At 39.8% G+C, this 25,088-nt stretch overlaps 1 protein-coding gene across 3 annotated transcripts; it reads right to left on the reverse strand.

The window, feature by feature from the left end:
* Positions 1 to 718: 718 nt before the first annotated feature.
* Positions 719 to 22,878, reverse strand: brsk1a (BR serine/threonine kinase 1a). 3 transcript variants are annotated; one of them, XM_034309639.2, is made up of 19 exons: positions 21,753 to 22,878; positions 19,010 to 19,104; positions 18,609 to 18,694; positions 18,364 to 18,504; positions 17,990 to 18,106; positions 16,240 to 16,273; positions 15,984 to 16,052; positions 15,652 to 15,798; positions 12,868 to 12,899; positions 11,625 to 11,789; positions 10,937 to 11,034; positions 8,985 to 9,135; positions 7,922 to 7,982; positions 6,993 to 7,521; positions 6,835 to 6,883; positions 6,600 to 6,723; positions 5,989 to 6,196; positions 5,623 to 5,712; positions 719 to 1,925 (listed from the first exon to the last, which is right to left on the reverse strand). In XM_034309639.2, the coding sequence occupies exons 1-19, from the start codon at positions 21,835 to 21,837 to the stop codon at positions 1,744 to 1,746; spliced, it is 2,463 nt and encodes an 820-aa protein (XP_034165530.2). In that variant the 5' UTR covers positions 21,838 to 22,878; the 3' UTR covers positions 719 to 1,743. The 3 variants fall into 3 exon arrangements, with proteins under 3 accessions (XP_034165530.2, XP_034165529.2, XP_034165531.2); XM_034309638.2 differs by having other exon boundaries at positions 719 to 1,952; positions 21,753 to 22,877; XM_034309640.2 differs by having other exon boundaries at positions 721 to 1,952; positions 6,993 to 7,248; positions 21,753 to 22,874.
* Between the last annotated feature and the right edge of the window lie 2,210 nt (positions 22,879 to 25,088).

Below are 25,088 nucleotides of genomic sequence, written 5' to 3' on the forward strand. Positions count from 1 at the left end.
TTAGTCCCTATTCCTTAAACGGTTTGTGCTCATACTTGTTTATTAAGTATGGCATAAAAGAAATGAGATGGCAAAAAAATTGTGTTTTGATGCTTTACATGCCAACACACTCTCAGAAAACAGGTACTAAACTATACCTTTCCATGTTGTTCTTTTGAAATTTTAGTATATACATTATCAGGCCAAGGGTTTGTGCACACCTAACCATTACACCCATATTCCCCAGACTGTTACCACAAAACTGGAAGCACACAATTGTATAGAATGTCTTTGTATGCTGTAGCATTACAATTTCCCATCATTAGAGTTAAGAAGCCCAAACCTGATCCAGCATGACAATGCCCTTGTGCACAAAGCATGGTCCATGAAGACATTATCTGACAAGGTTGGGTTGGAAGATCTCGAGTGTCCTGCACAGAGCCCTGACCTCAACCCCACTGAACACCTTTGGGATGAATTGGAACTCTGACTGCACTCCAGGCCTCCTCACCCAACATCAGTGCCTGACCTCACTAATGCTCTTGTGGCAAAATGGACAAATCCCCATAGCCACGCTCCAAAATCTAACAGAAAGCTTTCCCAGAAGAGTGGAGCTTATTATAACAGCAAAAGGGAACTAAATCTGGAATGAGACGTTCAACATAATTGTGGTGATTAGGTGTCCACATACTTTTGACCATCATACTATATATATATATATATATATATATATATATATATATATATATATATATATATATATATATATATATACTGTAAACACCAGTAAACATCAACATATTTACAGTGAAGTACTGTAATATTTAACTTGGTACAAACTAACACATAACCCAGTACATTTGCTCATTTGGCTGATGCTTTTAAAGAAAGCTTACACTTGATACAACTGAGCTGAAAGGTAAATGTCTTGCTCAAAGACCCCACCATGGTAGGTTGTTGGTGCTGGAATTTGAACACACAGCCTTCTGATCTGTAACTCAAAGCCTTACCTGCTGAGCCACCACAACTCATGCAACTACCTTACATTGATTCAATGCAATCTTTTAGTGCTAATTTTTAAAATGCTTCTCTGGTCTGCTGTCTGTTATTCTTTATATAACTATAACTACTTCACCTAAGCCTTGATAGTGCTAACAAGACTGCAAATGGTCACTACATTAGCTCTTCCTCAAAAGAAATATGCCCATCACCTACAGAGTGCATTTTAATTTTCATTATTATTTACATTTTTCATGGTCTTATGTCTGCCACAAAAGAAACCATTTAACCTATTTAATCTTTTAATAATTGATTCATTTATCAAACTTTGTCTTAATACCCATCACTGACATAGGCATATGTGAAACCATGAATGTAGGTTACTGTAGTTGTCGACACTGTCACCCATATAGTGTTTGAGGAGGCTGTTCTATTAAAACAAATTAAAGGAATTGAATCACTTAAGTGAGTCGTAATGCCCATCAACATCACATATAGAACATTATAATATTACTCAGACGCTGGGATTGAAGATGACACTTGCAGTATCACATTGCTGAACAACGTTTTTCCTAATCTGGCTCTTTGTCTTGTTTAATTCAGGATGAAGTGGAACTGTTTATTTTCTCAGAATTTAGTTTAAGAAGCACCTCTTTAAAAATTCACAAGACTTTACCATCATGCTGTAGTGTAGCAGGAGAGCGAATGAGGTTTTTTTTTATGAGTGTTGTGCCATGGTTAATGATGACTGGTGTGCACGTCTTCTCAAGGCTGTGATTGGGTCCCATTAGATGACAGCAGACGGGTCCTCTCTTTGGCCGAACCTCTTCTCTGGAGTAAGGCTCCACCCTCTCCTCTTTCAACCCATTCGCAGCGGTCGGCTCCTCCCTCTGAGCGTCGTGAGTTCTGTCTGGTTGGTGTTCCATGAGGACGGCCGTTCTTCTCATCTGTGAGAGCGAAAACGGGTCGTGTTGCTGTGTAATGAAAGTACATACGGCTGTTCAATTCCTATTCAGATTGTTCATAATGATAATAATTCAGATGAAGATAGCATACACTCATCAGCCACTTTAATAGGAACACCTGTACATCTGCATATTCATGCAGTTATCCAATCAGCCAATCAGGAAGCAGTAGCACAATGCAAAAAAATCACGCAGATGCAGGTCAAGAGATTCAGTTAATGTTCACATCAAACATCAGAATGAAGTAAAAAAGTGATCTCAGTGACTTTGACCGTGGCATGGTTGTTGGTGCCAGACAGGCTGGTTTGAGTATTTTTTAGTAACTGCTAATCTCCTGGGATTTTCATGCACAGCAGTGTCCATAGTTTACAGAGGATGATGCGAAAAACAAAAAGTTTCCGTTGAGTGGCAGTTCTGTGGGCAGAAATGCCTTGTTGCTGAGGGAGGTCAGAGGAGAACAACTGGTTTGAGCTGACAGGAAGGCTACGGTAACCCAGTCTTTCTTTACAATCATCAGAAAGCATCACAAAAATGGGCAGGTGATAAAAAAAAATGTCACCTGGTCTATTTCCAACTGTCCAGTTTCAGTGTATGATGTGAACGTTAGCTGAAGCTCTTGACCTGCATCTGCATTATTTTATGCATTGGGCTGCTGCTACATAATTGGTCTCTAAATGTAATTTAAAATACTAAAAAAAAAAAAGCTCAAAATATAGAGTGGTGTCTGTGCAAGATTAATTTAATGCCTGCTAAACTGGTGATTGTTTGCACAAATTAATACATCCACAGATCATGTATTAAAGGAAAAATCCACTTTAAATGACTTGCATGTCAGTGTTTATATGTGATTTTCAGTGGGGTCTAATATCTATTTTATAGTGAAAGTCTAAGGTGGCTTTTTTCTTTTAAACTTCTTTCATATACATGTTGGTCTATTTTTGCTTTGGTTAATGGCTTCCTACATTATCAACAACGCCATTCAACTGCCGGTTGTTGTGGTGCTAGTGGGAATTAGCTATTGCCACATATCTACATAAAAAGAATAATGAAGCAGCCCTTGCATCTTTTAGTCTGCCCAGTTCTCTCACCTTCTAATCTATATACTCTGCCTCTAATACAAATGGTCTCAAAGCTTCAACTTTCACCACCATCAATCAATTGATTTACAAAATTGGGTGATATGACCTTGGGCAGAAAACCCAGTTTCAGCCAGAAAGCTGATAAGGTGCAAACCATTTGTAAAACAGCTTCCACCAGAGGGGAATACGAGACCCATATAATAGGGACTCACAATTGTTTCCTCAGTTTGTGCCTCATTCTGATGGGCCAAACCCTCCAGAACAGGTGACCTGACTAGGGATGCCAAACCTCTCCTTCCTTTTGTAATAACATCTGCTCAGGGAGCAAGCCACTAGGGTGTTCCGACCACTAACAAAAGCAGCAGTGGAAAACAAGGCCTTGCTGTCCTTTGTGGTCTAGTCGCTGAATTCTGTGCAATGTGTGCTGAATCAGTGGTAGAGGGGTAAGTCAATGGTAGATGGTGAAAGTAGGTGGTAAGACAAGTCACAGCCAGGGATTTCTGTCCCCAAGGGCTGTCTGGAAGTACCACAATTGGCATTGAGTTGACATGGTATCAGGAAAGAGGACCACCTCATGGTGCAGATGACATGAGCTTCCACACTACACAGTCTCAGTTCCTGAATCATCAATTTTAGCTGAGCCATGTCTGCCACCAGGTTGTCCATATGCCTAGAAAGTGTCTCAAACTGCTTTCTCTGCATCTTGTTATGCTTTTCAGTCAGTGCTGGACGTGGACATTTGCAACTAACAATCAGGGTCCAAATCCAAATAGATGCACTGTGTTGGCATTCAGACATTGAATGCATGAAACATTTGCTGTATCATGAGAGAATGAGAGGTTTGTTATATGGAAGGAAAAAACAGCTAAATTAGCTAGTGCAATGGCTAGTGAAGACCACTAAACCACACTAGTGGCATGTACTCACGGGCCTCACTGCTTGGCTGGATAGCAGGAGATGTAAAATACTCGGTTGAAATGGCAGAAAGGGAGAAACCCAACCCAGCATAAGTGCCACTACTCCAATACAGAGCAGTGAGTGATAACTAATAAGTTAGTTGGTGCCACAGAGTTCTGCAGAGTTTCAGCAGACCAGGGATGCCAAATCTCTCTTTCCTTTTGGGATAACAGATATACTCAGGGAGGAAGTTGTTAGGGTGTTCTGACCACAAGCAAAAGCAGTGGAAAACAAGGCCTCTGGCCTTGCTGGCCTCTGTGGTGTAGTTACTGAATTCTGTGTGATGTGGGCTAACTCAGTGGTAGAGGAGGAAAGTCTACTATTCCAGTTCGGCTATTGTGGAAGTGGTAGCTCAGTGGTTAAGATGTTGGACTCCTGGTCGGATGGTTGAGAGTTCAAATCCCAGCACCGCCAAGCTGCCCCTGCTGGGCCCTTGATCAAGGCCCTCTGAGATTTGCTCAGCTGTATAAAGGAGATAATTGTAAGTCACCCTGGCTAAGGGCATCTGCATAAGAAATCTAAATGTAAGTCACTCAGTAGATCATGAGGTAAGTCATGGGCCAGTGCATCCTGTCCGTGAGGGCTCTCTTGAAGTACCACAGTTAGTACTGAGTTGACATGGTATTCGCAATTTTGACAACAGATATTTGAGGTGGAGGTGTACACTCAGGGAATACACAGTCCCGAGTTTCTCTCAGTGAGGCTATGGATGGGCCCACACGAGAAGCTTCCGTGAAAAGTGGAGAGAGCCACCTGACCTTGTGACACGTTGATGATTTATATCACTTTAACGACTTAACAACATTGTCCATGCGGACCAACACATGAAGACAGCTCAGCACTTCTTTCTTTCTTGCTAAGAGAAACTTGAGGGCCAGATGGACAGAGTTCTGCAGAGTTTCATCAGAAAACCCATCAAAAATGTATGAAAAATACACTCAGTGAAGCAGAAGAGATGATAGGAGTCTATCCCAGCTTCAGAGGACAGGTTAACTGTAGCTCTGACCATAGTCACAAGCCGTTAAGTGAATAGCTCTGGGTCACACTGGTTCATGTTGTCCAACATGTGTACAAGGTGAGAAGTACCTAAGAACTGCTGCTTTAATCTTACAGTGTCATCCTAGGACTCTTATTCACAATGTACTCATACTGAGCATCCTTTCAGCACATTTCAGTTAACTCCATAGTATACAGCTATACAAGAGTAATGATTTATAATCTCTCTATTGGGTGTCACCCAGAAGAGGACGTGTACTCTTTCAAGTCTGGTTCTTTGCAAGATTTCTTCCTTGTGTTGTGTTGTCACTATTGCCCCTGGTTTGCTCATTAGGGATCTAAATCTACATCCAAATTTTTTTTTAAAGCTGTTTTTTTTTGACAATATCTACAGTTAAACGTGCTTCACAAATAAAACTAAACTAAATTGAAGTAGAAAGGAAATGATGGCTGTATGACAGCTGTATTTATAAAACAAATACTGTATCATATGTCACTTTGTGACCTTTGACACAAGTCATCTGTGATTGTAAAATATTGAAAACTAAGCATAATATCTCTATGTGAAGCAGTATAATGATATGATATTTTGTTCGTATTGTGCAGTCCTGATGTGCCTGCAATCTGAGGGGTTGGCTGTGACTCACCCACGAGAGCCTGTACTGAGGGCTGGTCATGTGTGCTAAGCAGCTGGGCTTGAATCGTCTCCACCACTCTCTTAAATCTGCGGCTCGGGCCTTTTCCAGCCCCCAAGCACGCACGCACGCACACACACACACACACACACACACACACATAGATAGATAGAATGATAGATAGTTAGATAGATATCAAATCAGGGATAGGGATCAACTGAAATTTTAATTTTATATCCAGATTCCTGTAAAGCTGCTCTGTGGCAGTGTCCATTGTTAAAAGCACTATATACTGAATTGAACTGAATTGAAATCCTATCTGGAGATACAGTAGCTACTATGCAGCAGATAATGAAAAATCATGAAAGGGCTTCTCACCTGATATGAGGGTGAAAGTGACACTGTAGATTCCGTAACTCCTCTTTCCTTCTCTCTCTCTTTCCCTCTCCCTCTCCCTCTCTCCCTCGGAGAAGGCAATGTCCACCTGAAACTTGACAGGTTTCTGGAATACAGAAGGACCTCCAGAAGATTTATACTCTGCCCGGAAACTCGTCTGGGAGACCACGCTGTGGCTGAGGGACGGAATCTAACGTAGAGAAAAGCGGAGAGAGGAAACTTGTATGTTTAAGAGCAATGTTAACTTAGTGGCCTTGATGTTTGGAAGACAGTTAAAGGTGATGGATGTATTTGTTTCACAATGGATACACAGGTAACTTTATGAAATTTCTGAGTTACAAAGATCAAGTTTTTATGTGAAATTCTGAATCGATAAAATAGTTATAAATATTCTCATGGTCCATGAATTTACTTGCACATTAAGCACTTCTGGTCCGTAAAATAACTTGCAAGGCGCTCATATATACCCATCAGGAAATGGACAGTGTATTGCATCATACATGTATACACTCACAGAGTACTTGGAAAAAATCTATCACGATCAGCTTAACCTTCAGTACTGCAGCAAAATCCTACATGCGAATCAGACTCACAGAGAGAAAGGCGTGTACGATATCCGCCTTGATTGAGCTGAGCGGTTTGTCTCTGATCACCACGAAGATCTGCTCCTCCTTCTCTAAGCTGATAAAGTTGCCAAACCAGGAGCGCTTCGCCAGCCTAGAGGCAAAGAAACACACCCAATCAGTGACAGGCAACAGGTAACACATCCTATGACACTTGATGGACATCTAAACCATACTTCATTATCAGTGTTCTGCTGATACATACTCAGGGCTGGACTCTGGTGTAAGGCTTGACATGTCCTCAGAAGTGGGAACTAAAATACCAGAAAGTGACAAACATATGAATGTAACCCCTTATTTCATCATCGCATAGTAATTATGTTAATATACAGTTAGAATGTTTGCTAACGTGCTGACACCCACCCTGCAGCTTGCGGCGGTGGAAGCGCGGCGAGCCGAGCAGGTTGTTCTTGAATGAATTGAATCTGGACCTCCAGTGGGCAGAGCTGCTGGCTGCCATGCCAGCACCGCCTCCTCCTGGGCTAGTGGGTGGAGTCAGCGAGAGCGAGCCAACACCTCCTCCTTCAGCACGGGAGGAAGAGGAGGAGGAAGGGGGAGGGTGGGGGTGATGGACGGGGGTGCCCAGAGGTGTGGGCAGGGGCGAACCCTGAGGGGTCACCTGGGACATCGGATAGGAGCATTTAGTGACGGATTTCAGCGCAGCTGATGGGGCAGGGGAAAAGAGGAAGCGAGGGATTGGTGAGAGGAGCGGGGAAGGGGAGGGTGAGCGTGAGGAAGAGGAGCGAAGCGGGAGGGATTTCATGGAGTGGAGCCGGGGTCGCTCAGGGGGAGTTTTGGATGGCAAAGTCTGGGTTTTAGACTCGCGAGAGCTCGCAGTGCGGGGTTTGGTGGCAGTGGCAACTTCAGATGGGCTGAATGTGAACACTGGGCTCTGATGACATGGAGTGGAAAAATGCAGCAGGGAGTGAGGAAAAGGCAGCAGAAGATGGAGAGAAGGAAAGGAGTGGAAATGAGCGATGGGTGATATGACAGATGGACAGTCAGGCAGTGTGGAGAGTGTTTTGAAAAGATGTGTGTGGGCTTTCAGAAGATGTGAGCTTTCTTTTTGCGCTGAAGTGAATTATGGAATAATAAAAAGCATGAACTTCGTGTTGGGCTTTCTCACAAAAAGTGTATAATATATATCTCATTCTACAGTTTGCTTTTCTTTATAGACGTAATCCATTTAAAGCTGCAACCTGTAGACTTAAATAGTCTAATTAAAAAAAAACTTCTCAAAAAAAAAAAAAAAAAAAAAGTGATATCAAAATGTTTTGCCGATATTCTCTTACCCTGGGACTGCTTAAAGGACTAGAGGAGAGACCGGTAGATGCTCCACTTACTGATCGTGATCTGAGAACCGATAAAACAGAGATGTTAGACTCCAGACCCAAACACCATGGCACTTCAGAGTTTAACATTCAGCCTCATTTAACACATTGATTCATTTCATTTGCTAATTACCATTGCTAAAATAAAGAGGAAAACACACTCCTGTTTTCTTTTCTTTTCTTTTTTTTTTTTTAAAAAGGCATTTGTAATCAGAAATAACATTTACCAACTACAAAATTTTAAACACATACTTGTGACAGTACAAAATTTTTTCTTGATATAATAATGTAATTAAATATGTTTATAACAGCACTGTTAAATTCTTGAGTCAGACGCTGTTTAATTTTCAACAGCAGCTCTGACAGTAGGACTGGCTATAATTCAAATTCACAGGTTCTAATACATTATCGTTTCTATAGCAACAACTCATTCACTGGGACATAAACAGATCATAAAAATGTGGTATGGTGACGTTTTCTGTGAGGAGGTGTTCATTTAGAATGAAAATTTACAACGGTCAGAGCTAAAGCTGTATTTTTAAGTTTTCCAACACAAAAAAGTCTTCAGGACGTGTCAGGCACTTTTTGTTTTGTAGTTTGTGGTAACAGGACAAGCTGCTTTTGTTGTCTTATTAATTTCAAGAGAGAGAAGAAAAGGGAAGCTAGTGAGGGAATGGCTAGAACATAAGTGACAGCAAATATAACTACAAGCAGACAAAACATGTCATTCTTTAATTTAAAAAAAGTGTTAGTGTTGCAAATAGTTGTAGTATAAGAGGAAAAAACACTATGGAACATGCTGCTATTAAAAAATAACTTTGAGGTGGTAACAGCCATCACTTCACACCATCACTGATTATATTCCTATAACAGCACAGCCCTTGGTGTTTTATTCCTTACATAGTAAAATATCACAACTTGTGAAAAACACAATTTTGTCACAGTCACAACGGGGACCTCAGTGGTACAGTTGCGTGTATATATGTGCGTACATATGTGCGTGTGTGTGTGTATGTGTGTGTACCTCTGGCTGTGTGCAGAGGTGTCCAGCGCCCTGCGGGGGGGTGTAGGGGAGCCCTGCTCCGTCACACTCAGCACCTCCAGACTCTTCCTCTCTGGCCTGCAGCGGCCATGACGGGTCAGCATGGGCGAGTCCACACGCTTCCGTGGAGGATCTGCACTCACAAAATACACATGTTCAAAAGGACATCAACAAGTCAACTCTAGTCAAACTGATATCCAAATTGATTACAATGGGGCAAAATAATAATATGGTGTAACATTTTAACTGTATAATAGAGACAGGAGCTCCACATAGAGGACAGTATAAATGCAGATAGTGTGATAGTGTGGCACAGTACAATAAATAACACAGGACACCTTACACACTCACTACACAGAACAATAGGAACAGAATCAGGATAAACCAAATGATGCAAAATGATGTAAGTGTGCAAAACTGAACATTACAACTGAACATTAAACCATGAAGTAGCAGCATATAACATATCAGATATAGTAAACATAACATTTAGAGAAACACAGCTCTTTGTGGTAAATGGTTGCAGCCCAGATACTGTTTGTTAGAATGCTGGTGTGTATCATCATGGTTGAGATGAGAGAGATTCGGACCTGGGATCCAATACTACACTTGCGATATGATAATATACTGGTAAATTAAAGACAAAACAAAATATGACATTTTTTATTATGACTTTTAGTGTGACGGCAAAAGAAAGTTCATATCTGAATATTAAATCTTTTATGCAGTTAAACTTTTTTTGATACATACTTTACACACTACATGGCCAAAAGTATGTGAATATCTGAGCATTATATGCATATGTGCTTGCTGAAGATCCCCTATCAGGATTACTCCCACCCATACTCATATAATAACCTCCACTCTACTGGGAAGGCTTTCCACTAGATTTTGGAGTGCGGCTATCGGGATTTTTGTTCATTCAACCACAAAAACATTAGTGAGGTCAGGCAGTGATGTTGGTGAGGAGGTCTGGGGTTCAGTCAGCATTCCAGTTCATCCCAAAGGTGTTCAGTGGGGTTGAGGTCAGGGCTCTGTGCAGGCCACTCAAGATCTTCCAACCCAACCTTGTCAAATAATGTCTTCATGGACCATGCTTTGTGCACAGGGGCATTGTCATGCTGGATCAGGTTTGGGCTTCTTAACTTTAATGATGGGAAATTGTAATGCTATAGCATACAAAGACATTCTAGATAATTGTGTGCTTTCAACTTTGTGGCAACTTTGTGGTTTGGGGAAGAACCACATATAGGTATGATGATCAGGTGTCCACAAACTTTTGGCCATATAGTGTAAGTTACAGTAAAATGGAAAAAAAGCAAGTGAAGTGACATGAAACTGGCAAAGATAAAATATTATTTCCAAAAGAAGCATGTCTCTTGAAATATGCTATATTGAAAGGTGTCAGAGTAGCTTACTTTATGAAAGGAAATCAAACCATGCTAAAGAAATTCATTCATTCATTCATTCATCTTCAGTAACTGCTTAATATTGGTCCAGACTGCGGTGGATCCAGAGCCAACCCCTGTTACACTGTGTGTGAGAAGGGAATCCACCCTGGATGGCACACCAGTCCATCACAGAACACCATGCACACACTTGTTCACACCAAGGGGCAATTTAACATAGCTTATTCACCTACTGAGCATGTTTTTGGGACATTCAAGGAAACCAGAAAACCCAGAAGATATCCACATGAGCACAGGGAGAACATGCGAAACTCCACACAGAACATAACCCAAACTCAGGATCAAACCGGGTATCCTAGAGCTGCGAGGTGCCGACGCTACCCACCGTACAGGCTGCACTTATCACTTTAAATAGTGTTCTAGAAATTTCATATCCCGAGTTAAATGTTATGTAATTTGTAAATGTTAATTTGTCATGCGGTGGATTTTTCATACCATTCCACCACACAGCCATATTGTACTGACCTACATCATTTCTGGGTGGCAGGTCTTCATCCTCGTAGCTGGGATAGCGCTCCTTACGGTCCAGTAAGAGGTAATAGATCATCTTCTCCTGGTTGTCCCTGAGATAGACATGAGTGAAAGAGAGAGAGTAATGCACCGATATTCCTGTCAATCATTATTATGATTATGACTGACGTGTGTCAGTGTCATGCCACTAAATAATAAAGATAACAAAATTATTAATAAAGTTATATTGTGCCTTTATGAAATCCTAGGTTGCTTTAGAAGCTTGAGGCCAGACTTGCTTTTAGGGATTGGCTAGAGGGTTCATTTGCATGTTAAATATTTGAATAATGGTCAGGCCGATCACATCACACAGTAACAAATTTAGGGATTGGTTCATTTACATGTTTAAGCCTCCTGTGATATATCACTATCACCAGGCCCAATAACTTTGCAATAACAATTCATCATTGATACATTGTATAGCCCCGGATTCACCTCAGCATGTTGATAACTGACTCTGGTGTCAGATCAGAGACAGATAAATATGGTAGAGAAGAATGGAAGCTTTACAGCTGTTAGTTTATACTTATATAATAGTTTATTGCAGATGTAAGGATGACAGAAAGGCCAACAAGGTGCATTAGATACTAATTTAATGATAATTGTTGGGACTGGGTTGCTAGGATTTTTAAATGGTGATCACTCTTCACACTGCAGGTCTCGGGTCAGTTTGACTCGATCTCGAAAGCATCCCAGAGAGTGCATGCTCTCCAAAACGTCCGGATCCAGCTCAGTCAGAGAGAGAATCCTCCTCACACACATGCGCCTCGGTGGCGGCTGCTCTGGACATGGCTCATTACGGCCTGACCTGGCACACACACACACACACACCCCATTAAAATTTCATATACATACACATCAGAGTCTACCATGTCATCATTTAGCAATTAAAAAAAGTTGAATACTGACCCATGTACAAACCCATAGAGCAGGACAGACTATCAGTTTGTTTCACAAATTCCCAACTTGACAAACTGCAGCCTTTTAGTTAGCATATCTCTCGTCCTATATGAAATACACTGTATCTCTTCACCTTAAATAATTGTTTCAAGCCACATCTGATACTGACCCCATTACATATCACTACATATGTGTTGTGTGTTATTGCTGCTACTGACTCCAGCCAATAAGAACACTTATACCACAGTACAGTTGAATACTCGAAACTGATTGGTCAGGTGTTGTTCATTAAATTTTTAAAAGTTTATTGTTTCTATAGCTCTAATTAACTTATTCACAAAGACTTGAATGTCACACACAACCTAAGTCTAATAATAAATGCATTAATATATGTGTTTATGAAAACATCTTAATTAACAAAAAAAAGGTGACACTTTATGTAAGAAGATTTTATTTAATATTTAAGGAAGGAGTCTCCAGTGTCAGTGTTTTGTAACAGTAAATACACTTTCCAGAAAGTCTTCAGGACAGATAAGTTTGCATTCTCCAGGTTCTTGGTAACATGACAAGCTGCATTTTTTTTCTTAATAAATTCAAGAAAATAATAAAGAAAGGCTGGTGAGGGAGCGATTGCTTACAGCAGCTAAAACATAAGCGATAACAGGAACTAACTTGTATTAAATATAATTATAAATGGATAAAAAGTATGATGTAAAAATAAGCACTGGCAAATATCTGTGGTATAAGAGCAATAAAACACACAAACACACACTCTCTCTATATATATACACATATATATACATACATATATAAGTGACAGAAGTGATAAATTGTTTATAAAATTGTCTTATAACGCAAGAGCTCATAATTAAACATGCTTTCACACATGCAGGTCACACAAGCCATGCACAAATACACGCTATGCAGCTGAAATGCATCACTATGAATTGACCACACTGGCTCAGACAGAAACAATCAATACTCACAGATACCAGGCGTGCTTCTGGATTTGCTCTAGCTGCAGGGGAGAGAATGAGAGGTGCAGTGATGAGTACTGACTGTTCTGCAAGCAGATGGCGCTGTAGCTGAAAGCGTGCTATACAGGCAATGCTGACACACACAGGAAAACATGAGAGTGCTCTTCCATCTGTCTTTAGATTTCTGGCTTAAAAAGCATTTTATTGTACTATTCAGCTTTGATTATAAGTGCATACGTGAAAAAAATTATAACAGTGAACTGATATTTGCTGTAATTTGCCTGAACTGCAGTGATAAACACAAATGGAAATGAATGAGCTGTCGAACTAAATAAAGTCACAATTTTGGAATGTCACTGGTCACAATATATCTCAGTATAGCTGTCATTTAAAATACATGTTCTGTCTGAAATTGTACCCTCACTCACTCACTCAAAAAGGGAGACAAGGGGATGTATTCAGAGTTGGTGACTTAAGTCCAAAGGTTGCATCAGTATTTACAGTACATGGGGAAATTTACGCATGTTCAAAGAGAGGTTATGCACATGCTTAAGTCGATTTTCTGGGTGCACTATTTCAGGTTATGAAAATTACCTGGGTGTTGTTCACACCTCTAACGTTGCCAGATTTTTCTTGGGTATAACCGTAAAAGACAGGGTTTCTGAATAGCGTCTAGACCACCGCCTTTAAACACAAGAACTTGTCTTTAAGCCAGAAAAAAATTAAGAATACACAAGTGTGACATCTATGTCTATCAGTTCTAGTGAAGGAGGTGTGGCCTCTGTGTCTATCAGTTCTAGTGAAAGAGGTGTGGCCTCTGTGTCTATCAGTTCTAGTGAAAGAGGTGTGGCCTCTGTGTCTATCAGTTCTAGTGAAAGAGGTGTGGCCTCTGTGTCTATCAGTTCTAGTGAAGGAGGAGTGGCCTCTGTGTCTATGAGTCCTAGGAAAGGAAGTGTGGCCTGTGTGTCTATCAGCCCTAGTGAAAGAGGAGTGGCCTCTCTGTCTATCAGTTCTAGTGAAAGAGGTGTAGCCTCTGTGTCTATCAGTTCTAGTGAAAGAGGTGTGGCCTCTGTGTCTATCAGTTCTAGTGAAAGAGGTGTGGCCTGTGTGTCTATCAGCCCTAGTGAAGGAGGAGTGGCCTCTCTGTCTATCAGCCCTAGTGAAGGAGACATGGCCTCTGTGTCTATCAGTTCTAGTGAAAGAGGTGTGGCCTCTGTGTCTATCAGTTCTAGTGAAAGAGGTGTGGCCTCTGTGTCTATCAGCCCTAGTGAAGGATTTATGGCCTCTGTGCCTATCAGTTCTACTGAAAGAGGTGTGGCCTCTGTGTCTATCATTCATAGTGAAGGAGGAGTGGCCTCTGTGTCTATCAGTCATAGTGAAGGAGGAGTGGCCTCTGTGTCTGTCAGTCCTAGTGAAGGAGGTGTAGCCTCTGTGTCTGTCTGTCCTAGTAAATGAGGTGTGGCCTTGTGTGTCAACCTTATTCAAGAAGTTGTGGCCTCTGTGTGTCAGTCCTAGTGAAGAAGGTGTGGGTTATATCACTCGATGCCATATTTAGTGGTAACTCCACAGTCAAGGGTCTGTATTAGAGGCCAGAGGGCTGCAAGATCAAATCCCAAGACTGGCAGTAAGCCATGGCGGGGCCCTTTAGCAAAAGACCCTTAACCATCAATTTTCAGCTTGGATGAATTCTGACTTTATATTGGCCTCCTATACTGGCACAACAGACAAGCGTTCACCCTACTGGTGGGAGATTACAAGTCTGAAGCCCGACAATGACACAGTCTTACCATGGCCTGATGTCCAAGATAGCAAAATTGTATGCGGAATGTATGCTGAAGAGTGCAGTTAGTGCTTCCCTCTGAGTGTGTTCGGCTGCCCTGTGATGCAACATGAGCAGTAGTTCAAAAAGGTGTAGAAACATGTGCGAGCCTTCACCCTCCCTGGTTGGTGGTTGTTGTGTGATGGGGAGAAATAGCTAGTGAGTGGGAAATCACCAAATTGAGAGAAAAGGGCTTTATAATAATTCATCTTTGGACAAGAAGTGTGTAAGAGCAGCAGCTAAATCCATAAATCCCTATAAACCTACACTGATCTACTAGCTCAGTGAAAATCTTCCTGAATTCCATGGATTCGGGATGTTTTCCTCAAACTTATATAGAAGGGTTACACATTAAAGGATAAACCAACATAAAGTGCCTTATTAAAGTGTTAAACCACTTATTAAACCACGACCTGCCAGAACAGCCTCAACACTCCTTGGCACAGATTCTACAAGTCTCTGGAGCTGTACCGAAGGGATGAACAACGTTCTTTGAAACGATAATTCCTCAGTTGATGTTTTGATAATAGTGTTTTAGAGAGCTGTCTAACACATCTTTCAAAAATCTCCCACAGGAGTTCAATTGGGTTGAGATCTGGTGACTGTGCAGGTCGTAGCATATGATTTCCATTATTTTCATCCTCATCAAACCATTCAGTTTGTGGATGGGGGCGGAGTCATCCTGGAAGAGACCACACCCTTCTGGGAGGTTGGGATGGGAGGATAAATATGTTCAGTCAGAATAACTTTGTATTGATTTGTATTGTTCTTTCTCTCTAAGGGGACAAGTGGACCCAAACCATGTAGCCAAAAATAAATGCCCCCAGCAGTTTTTACTTTAATTTGTCACCCGTCTGTAGATTCACCAGAGGCTGGGCAGAAGTTATCAGGCACTACTTTAGCCCAAAACCTTAGATTCCAACAAATTAAAAATGATTAGTTAGTAGAAGCAAACAAATGGAGTGAAATTTCACCGTAAGCCTCTTTTCCGCGTCCACCTCAATCATGCCGCGAAGTAGAGACTGGCAGTCAGGCGGGATGAAGTGGGGCATGTGGAATACTCCACTCTTCACCTTCTCCAGCAACTGTCGCAGGTTGTCGTGGTCGAAAGGGAGTGCACCCTGCACGGGCATTAAGAAGTACGGGTGAAATGTGTGATACAATAGGTGCATGTTTATACAATTGTTCATGGCCATATGTACTCTATGAGCACAGAGTGTGCAGTCACCATGAAACGTGCAACAAAGCTGCATAACATGCTAAAGCGGAGATGCTGTAAAACGAGAGAAAGAGAATGCATCCTCACCACAAGTAGAGCGAACAGAATCACACCACAGCTCCACACGTCCGCTCGCCGACCGTCGTACTTCTCACCCTGAATAAAACATAACCTCCTGAGATGATTCCTGCATTGCAAGGACTTTGCAGGACTACTTAGCACATGCTGCTCTAAAACCTGTGTGTGTTTGTGTTCTGGCAGAGAAATAGGCAACTTAATGGTGAACATTACAACTTTACATTAATGGTGAACATTACAACAACAGGATTCAGTAGTGACTTACTCTGATCACTTCAGGACAAGCGTAATGTGGAGATCTGAGAATGGGACAGGAAACAGTGAAGTCATGAACAGTTAAGATCAAGCTCATTCCTTGCCATTTTACATCTTACACTGTAAAATGTATTTTGGGGTAAAAAGTGTCTCATTAGGTAAATTAGGTAAATAAAAAAAGCTTTGTGTATATCCAAATTAAAATATGCCATGTTTCATCTTATCAAATTTGACATCAGCATCAAGAAATAGGAGGATCATCTGCAATAAAATAATTTTACAGGTGACAAGTTTTTTTAATTGAATTAACATTTATTTCTATTCAACAGACAAAAGAGCAAAAAGATTCTCAATACAACTACACAATACAAACACAAACAGAACAGAACAACACTTTGCTATAATACACTGCAAACAATGATATCTTAGTGAAAATATTTTGAATATGGGCAAATTTATCTAATTATGAATCTTATTATGACATTATTATAAATCAAATCTAAGATTATTCAGTTTTTGGAAGATATTCTATTGGCAGGTAATTTTACTTATTTCTAGGAATAAAGGCTTAAAATTAGAAAATTGATATGCCAAAAGACTAAGACTATTTCAAGCATGAAATTAGTAAGAAATATAAAGAAATAGGTTTAATAATTTTATATTTGGTTTATCATAATCTTATAAGAGTAAATACTAAATAAATATGATTGTATTCAAGATACTTTCATATTTTTTTTGCAGTGTAATTGCTTCTACTAAGGTTTTTCCTGTACTTAATAATTACTATGCCCATTTTACTGTATATTTTATAACTCTAACTCCAAAAATGGACTGGTTTATGGCATTGTGCACAAAGAGATTAATCACTAATAAATATTCCATATAAGATCTCCTCTTATTCTTGTTTGTTTCTCCAAGACACATATATATTTTCAAGATTTTACCAAATGTTTGGATTATCTTAAAATATTGATTGTATTCAGTCTTTTGACATTTATCCCACTTCATCTCTTCACATGTGTAAAAGTCATGGACGCATGTGGAAAAAAAAAATCTGTACGGTAAAGATGGGTTTAAAAATCATGACATGACAAGTTTCTAAGTATTAAAATGGTATAAACATCAGTAACCAAACTATCACCGTGTTATAAGTCTCTCTAAGCCTCTCGGAGAACATGCCTCAGTTCTTCTTCAGACATGTCTTTTTCTTGGTTTAACCAAATAATCACATTTTTATCTGTAAAGTGTTTAATTTCTTGATATATTACTTCACATATTCTTTAATTGCATACAGAAAATTCACTGTAAAATTTATGTATAATTTTGGAATATAGATGCTTGGAAAGTCACTATTTCTATTTTACTGATTTTGAGATTATAAAATATCTAAGACTAAATTTATATTTAAAAAAATCTAAAAAAGACTAAAAGACAGAACTGAATGTCTGTTCTCCAGAAATAAGATAAAAACTAGATCCAAACCAACACTGTCTCATACATGACTCATGTGACTTTTCCATTTCATCCAAGTCTTTAGAATGAGACTATTATTTTGATGATTATAATTTTAAAATGGGGGATTTGTGTGATTTAGAAGTTAGTGAGTCTTAATTCCAACAATATTGAAATGTCATCAGTTTCTCTGGAGATAAAGAAAAAATGACTTAAAGAAAGACTTTTCCCCCCTACATGCACGCACACACATACACACACGCACACACACAAACACACACACACACATACACGTACAGCATACTCACCCACAGCTTGTTTCTAGCAGACTGTCCCCCACCTGTAGGGAGGCCATGCCGAAGTCAGCGATTCTGATATTATTCTTTTCATCCAGCAGGAGATTCTCTGGCTTCAGATCTCGGTGACTGCAGGAACGCACCACACAAATCCACACAAACACCACACAATTACAGTGCACATCATACGACACATATAATATCCATCTATTACCATGGACCTATTGGCAAAAGCGACCAAAAACAAATCAACTATCACCACATCACACTGCATCTTATAATTCAGGGAGTACAACAATCTAAAAAAGACACAAACAAAACTCCTGACTCCTTAATCATTTCATTTTATTTCTTTCTCTATTTATGTGGGCCAAACCAGGCTTTACCAGATAGAGTGATTGTGGCAGAAATCCAGAGCTGAGATGATCTGCCTGAAGAACTTTCTGGCTTCTTTAGGGGTCAGTCTTCCTTTTTTCACTAAATAGTCAAACAGCTCGCCGCCAGACACGTGCTCCAACACCAGATACCTGTCGGAGTACAACCACGAAACTATGTACATAGTGAAGAGTTGTACGGAAATAAATAAGCGACATGGAGATCTCAGGATAGCTAGAAAAGTGTTTAAACTCACAGGTACTTGTTATTCTCATAGACGTCATGCAGTTTCAAAACATGCGGGTGCTCAATTAGTTTTAGGATTGCTATCTCTCTCTCCACCTGAATTGAACGAAGGAGAGAGAGAGAGAGAGAGAGAGAGAGAGAGAGAGAGAGATTCACAAGCTATTAGAAAAACATGAATAAATGAATGAAATCTAAAGGAATTTTCACATTAGGAACAACGCTAACAATTAATGACTGTCTGTAGCCACCAATTAGCCAGATGCTTAGCAGAAGAACTATAGGTCACATGACTTTCATATTAACAAAAAGTATTACTAGCATCACTAACTGCAGTCCTGAACATTTTTCACAAATCTCTAGTTCAGACATTACAGAGAAACATTAGATAAGTAATCGCACAGCATCTCGTACCTTCATGAGCACAGACTCCGAGAGCTTTTCTCGGTTCACTATTTTGATGGCCACTTTCTGGCCCGTGATGCAGTGCACCCCGAGTTTCACCAGCCCTTTCAGGAAAACGGAGAGGGACTGTTAAGCAAAGCATGTTCCATAATATTTCTAATCATTGAATATATGGTTTTATTAAGAAAAATCAAACGTACACATGTTTTCACTTACTTCGCATGCCTGATATTCAAACTTCTGCGGCTAACAAATAATGGAAGCTTCTAAGCTATAATCAAGTACGCTGCAAACCACCACACACTCGCCTCAAAGCATGCTGGGTTATTCAATCCCAAATAGAGACTGTGTGTCAATTTTACCTACTGGAAAATATTAAAGAAACCACTAGAAAGTTGGAAGTTCACATGAAAATGTTTTTTTAGGAAGTTCTTTTTGTCTTATTTGCTTTAAGATAAAGAAAAAAAAGAAAGATCGTTGATGGAGTGATTGTTTATAGATGGTATAATGTAAGTGATAACAAGTACTAAGTTGTTACATGCACATTCTACAACACTAAATATAACATTAGATGGATAAGAAATTACATCATTCTTTAATTAATAAAAAAATGCAATTTCTAATAAATTGATGTGATATAAGAGGAATAAAACACTTTGTCACAAGCTGTTATTGGAAATTAATCAACACAGCGTGGTAACAAATCACACCACCCCAGTTGTCACCGAATCAAACTACCCCAATCGTTGATTATTTTCCTAAAACAGCACACACTGGTGTGTTTTATTCTTTACTTAATGCACTTTTTCCACCAGTCAGACAACCCAAGAAACCTAGAATAAGGGAACTAAAATTTCTCAAGATCCAGTTACATAAAATTCCTTGCTTACAGAAGTCCAGATCACATGACGATGATGGTGATGATATTTAATTTTCATTGCTTTAACTTTAATGATTAGTTAGAAATAAGACAATCTGAAGTAGTTATGTTATGTTTTGGTTTTGAGTAGCGCTATAACTAATGCTATCACTTTTGACTAACATCACAGACTCAATAGACAAGGCAGGCATTTTGTATTTGACACACGCAGAATGAACCCACACTTCTCTGTCCATTCTGTTTTCCGCATCAGCTTTTTTTTTTTTTTTTTTTAAACCATCCATGTTGTCACTTCGGTAATCAGACCGAGACATGTGTAGCCAGCCAACCACATTTTTTTCAACCTGCTGCTCATTGTGCATCACAGGGCTTTCTAGCACACGGAGGAAAGCGCTATCTGCCCTCTTCTGCATACATAAACTCACAGACGCCCACGACTGTCTAGTGTCTCTGCGATTGACAGGGGAGAAAGTAATACTATCCCTCCCACCAAGAGAGCCAATTTTGCTCCCTTACCTCCCATCTACGGATAGCTGTGACATTGTCGGAATTTGAATGCTTTTCTGTTACTCTACTCGGAAGCACAAGTTTCCCATTTTTAACCTCATGTCTCTAGCCCTGTAGGTAGGCTCTGCATTTAGGTAAATAATTGACATAAATGCATGTGATTGGATAAACCACAACAGAGTATATGCTACAGATATAGCACTGGTCCATGTTTTGAAAATTAGAGCCACTAACCAACAGCTAATTTTTTCCTACGTTTATCGGCTCTGCTACAGTACTTTGAATACTGTACTCTGTTTGGTATTACACTGGATCCACATCTAGACTGCAATCAGCCAGATGATGAACCCAAGAAAATATTCAAAGAAGCTTTTCTTTTAGCTGAAAACTACCAGTTTTATTAAAAATCAATATTCAACTGAGAATATATGACGTCATAGCCTGAATTACACCATATGATATCATTTGAAGCAGGCATGAAGTAATACTGCCATGCAGTTTGCTAATGGTGTCTATAAACTTCCATTCATTGTTAGCTATGCTAGCCTCACTAACTAAAAGAAGCCGTGTTTGGCTACAGAGGATGGACAACAACAATCATGACAGATAGACTCAATTTAAGATAAGAGGAATATATTGCATGTGTATACGTGAATGCCCTCAAACGTACAACTTTAAAGGTGCATTAGATAAGATCAGTCAGTTTTTTCAAGATTACGTCTCTCACAGACGAGTAGGTGGATTTGACATTTGAATGTTTTTTTTTTTCTCCTTGAACCCACTCCACAATTCCCACCCACCTTCATGAAGCCCCGCCCCCAGGATCCACAGTAGCCTGTAGAGTAAAGTATCTATAAAATGACTGACAGGAGGCACATTTAAACACTAACGGACCAGAAGTTAGTTTTCCAAACAGATTTTCCCTGCTGAAAAAACTAAACAATAGAAACCATCACAGAAATTGTAATGGTTTCCACTAAAAAATACCATTACAAATCATCAGCTAACCATTAAAAGCATTAGCATTACTATTATTGATCCTTAATGGTATCCATTTGACATAACACGCCACCAGTAGAAGGCAACAAATTCCCAGTAGAGGCCCACAGGTACTATTAGAGTCTCCATTAAAACCAGTACAACTCCTATTATAACCATTAAAACCATTACAAATTCTACGGTTCATTATAATTTCTATTGTTTTGAAGTGGCAGGGTTCTCAGCCACTTAATAAACCTTTAAATTATACCTTTATACTGTAGTTTATGCTGTTCTGACATTATTATATGATATCTTCCAGGTTATTTGTGCAAGGAGGAAATAAAAACAAATGCCTATTGCACCTTTAAGGCACTGTCTCTTTACCTGTCTGTCCTTTCCCCAGTGTCTTCTCCAGCCTGTATGGCCCTACATACTGAGCCGTCTGGCTGCAAGTCGGGTCTTTTGACATGGCGGAGACAGGCTTTAATGACAGATTTAACTTGTAACCTTCTGGAGATATATCCTCAGAACATCCCTGCGTGGTCTACAATGAGTGATGAGGCTATATAGGTTCTCACAAGAGTCCCGTTACGTTGTTGTTGAAGCGTCAGCATGTGGCCAGGCCTGTACACAAGGATGTTGTTGCACATCCCATCTCTGTGCTCTTCATTCCGATCTGGCAAGTTTTTCCACCAATCGTGCTGATGCTCATAATCCCAATGACATGCGTGCTCACACACTACGCTATTCTTTACGCACAGTGCATATAGTCCAAGTACAGCCTGGACGAGTTAATATCGCTGGTTTCTACACGTATACGCGTACGCATCAGCTCTCCTACCCTCGATCACTTCACCAGCGTCCTTTTTGAAAGTCATCACCTGCTAGGATCAAGCCCAGAAACGAGGCTGTTTGGAAACATAAACCGGATCCTCAATGCGCAAAAGGCCTGAGATCACAGGTGAGGGATGCAGCGTGTTCTGCTTTTTCAAAGCACACCACACACACACACACACACACACACACACATACACACACACACGCTTACGGACACACACGCGCGCGCGCGTCCTATCCAGAAATCCGACTCTATTGCATTGTGTCCCAATTTAAGAAGAATGAGGTTTGCTGTTGAAATCTGTAGTGTGCATCTCTGTAGTGATTAGCAGGCAAGTAAACAGCAAACATCCGTTTCGGACAAAACAAGCCTCTTCAGATGCCCTCCCTCTCCCTCCATCCCTCCCTGTACAAGCGCATCACAGCATCCTTCTCTCCCTCCCTCTCCCTCTCTCTCTCCTCCGCCGTGTCCTCCTCCTTCCTCCGTTCATGCAAAGCTTTGGAGATGAAAAGAAGATCAGACTGTGATCCGATCGTAGATTGGAGCTTCCCATTCGGATATTGCCAACTGTCTTTATTTTTCCTCCTTCCAGTAAATAGCTCTATCCAGTCTCTCTCTCTCTCTCTCTCTCTCTCTCTCTCCTCCTCTTCCTTCTTCTCACTAGCATCAGTATCCGGGTCCTTCTCTCTCTCTCTCTCTCTCTCTCTCTCTTCCTCGCTCCACAGCAACAAGCCAAATTAACAGGGCTGAAATGAACTAACTCTCTCTCTCTCTCTCTCTCTCTCTCTCTCTCTCTTTCTTTTTTTTAAGTGTGTTTGTCGCACATATGTTCCTTCATTATCCCAGGAAGCAAATATGTTCAAATAGTGTTAGTTAAAATATAAATTATAAGAAAATCAAAATAAAGTTTGCGTCTTCCTGTCTGAACGTTATAGTTATATAAGGCTGTAATCAACAAATTGAAGCATGGTGGCGGTAGTGTGTTGTGGCCTGATGTGAAGCTAAGTACTGTTACCACCCGAAAGTTTATTATTTTCCACATCCAAAAGTGTTTTATTCCCCTTATACCATGGCAATTTACCAAAAAAAAGATTAATTATTAATTAATTTAATTATAATTATTAAAAAATGACACATAATTATTTTTTATCAGTGTATAATTAATTTAATGTTGTGGAATGACAGTGAAACAAGTTAGCTCCTGATACCACTTACATTATAGCAGCTATAAACAGTCGTTCCCTCACCAGTCCATTTTGTTTCTCTCTCTTGAGGGTAATAAGACAGAAAAATGCAGCTGGTCATGTTACAGAGAAATCTGAAGACTTTCCCATGGCAGAAAACATACTGACTCTTAAAAAAGTGCTGACTTTTTTAAAAGGAAACTCTTTTTATAAATGATAATAAACATCTCCTTATAGAAAGTTTTACCATAGCCACAATTATAAGGGTTTTGTAAATCCGTTTATGATTAGGTTTAGATTAAGCGGAATGTCCTCTATACAAGTCACTCTAATTAGATGTACCTATAGAAACAGTAGCATTAGTGCGTTAATATAAACCAGTGGTCTTGCAGCTGCAACCACATTTATATTAGCAGATATATTATAAAATAGAGTTACATTTCACTTTTACACTCAAATTGCAAGCTTTCAGCGCAAGTAGTGCGTTCACACTGTGAAATTGTAGTATACTATAACGGCAGAAAATTAAGGGTGGCTTTTTTAGAGTACCGTGTGAGGCAGACCCATAAGAGGGTGCTATAGTTAGAATTTTTCTAAATGACCGAAAACTCAGAATGTTGTTTAGTCTAGACACACTATATGGCCAAAAGTTTGTGGACACCTGACCATCACACCCATATGTGCTATTTGTGCATCCCATTTCAAATTTCGTCCTCCTGTTGTTGTTATAATAACCTCCACTCTTCTGGGAAGGATTTCCGCTAGATTTTGAAGCATGGCTGTGGGGATTTGTTTTGTTCATTTAGCCACAAGAGCATTACTGAATTCAGGCACCGATGTCAGGAGAGGAGGCCTGGGGTGGAGTTGGCGGTCCAGTTCATCCCAAAGATGCTCAGTGGGGTTGAGGTCAGGACTCAGTGTCAAGTTCTTTCACTCCAAACTTGGCAAATCATTTCTTCATGGAGCTCACTTTGTGCACAGGGGCATTGTCATGATGGAACAGGGTTGGGCCTCTTAGCTCTAGTGAAGGGAAACTGTAAAGTTACAGAATACAAAGACATTCTGTACAAGTGTGTGCTTCTAATTTTGTGGCAAAGGTTTGGGGAAGAATCATGTATGGGTGTGAAGGTCAGGTGTCCACAAACATTTGGCTATATACTGTATTTTGGACCTTAAAATTGGCAGTTGTTTGGATAGAAGCTGTTCTGGAATGGTTTTGCATGATCCTGTGGGGTTATTTTTCAATTTTGTGTAGTGAAAAAAGGTTAGTGTTGGATTTAAGATGTTAGTACTCTCCAAAAATCGTATACTGGATGGTCAAGTACATCATATATGGTCTAAGAATAGTAATAGGTGGCATAATACTCTATGTGGGTGAATGATTTTGGGGGAAAAAATGCCTATACATATTGACACAATTTTGCAATACACAACCATTACAATCATTACACTTATTAATTTACAGATTAATCCTAGTGACACATTATAAAACTATGAAAACCTATTATTTGTTAGCATAATTAATGAAATAATAATTTTAAAAAATTTAAAAAATATATAAGAATTAATAATAATAATAATAATAATAATAATAATAATAATGATAAAGGCAATGAACAACAAAGTTCTTGTCTAACAGCCAATCAGTTGCTTGTTGCTATGCAGTTTTAAATTGGATGTGTGACACCATTGGTTGAT

Source organism: Pangasianodon hypophthalmus, chromosome 12, assembly GCF_027358585.1.
Source record: "Pangasianodon hypophthalmus isolate fPanHyp1 chromosome 12, fPanHyp1.pri, whole genome shotgun sequence".
Taxonomy (NCBI): Eukaryota; Metazoa; Chordata; class Actinopteri; order Siluriformes; family Pangasiidae; genus Pangasianodon; species Pangasianodon hypophthalmus.

Excerpts from the sequence above, each read along its gene's own strand:
- brsk1a (XM_034309638.2), bottom strand. The coding sequence starts at position 21,837 with ATGTCAAAAGACCCGACTTGCAGCCAGACGGCTCAGTATGTAGGGCCA. Across the intron at positions 9,136-10,936 it reads GCCACCCAGAAATGATGTAG|ATCCTCCACGGAAGCGTGTG; the intron begins GTCAGTACAATA and ends TTGTGAGTGCAG. Across the intron at positions 7,983-8,984 it reads ACCTCTGCACACAGCCAGAG|ATCACGATCAGTAAGTGGAG; the intron begins GTACACACACAT and ends ATCGGTTCTCAG.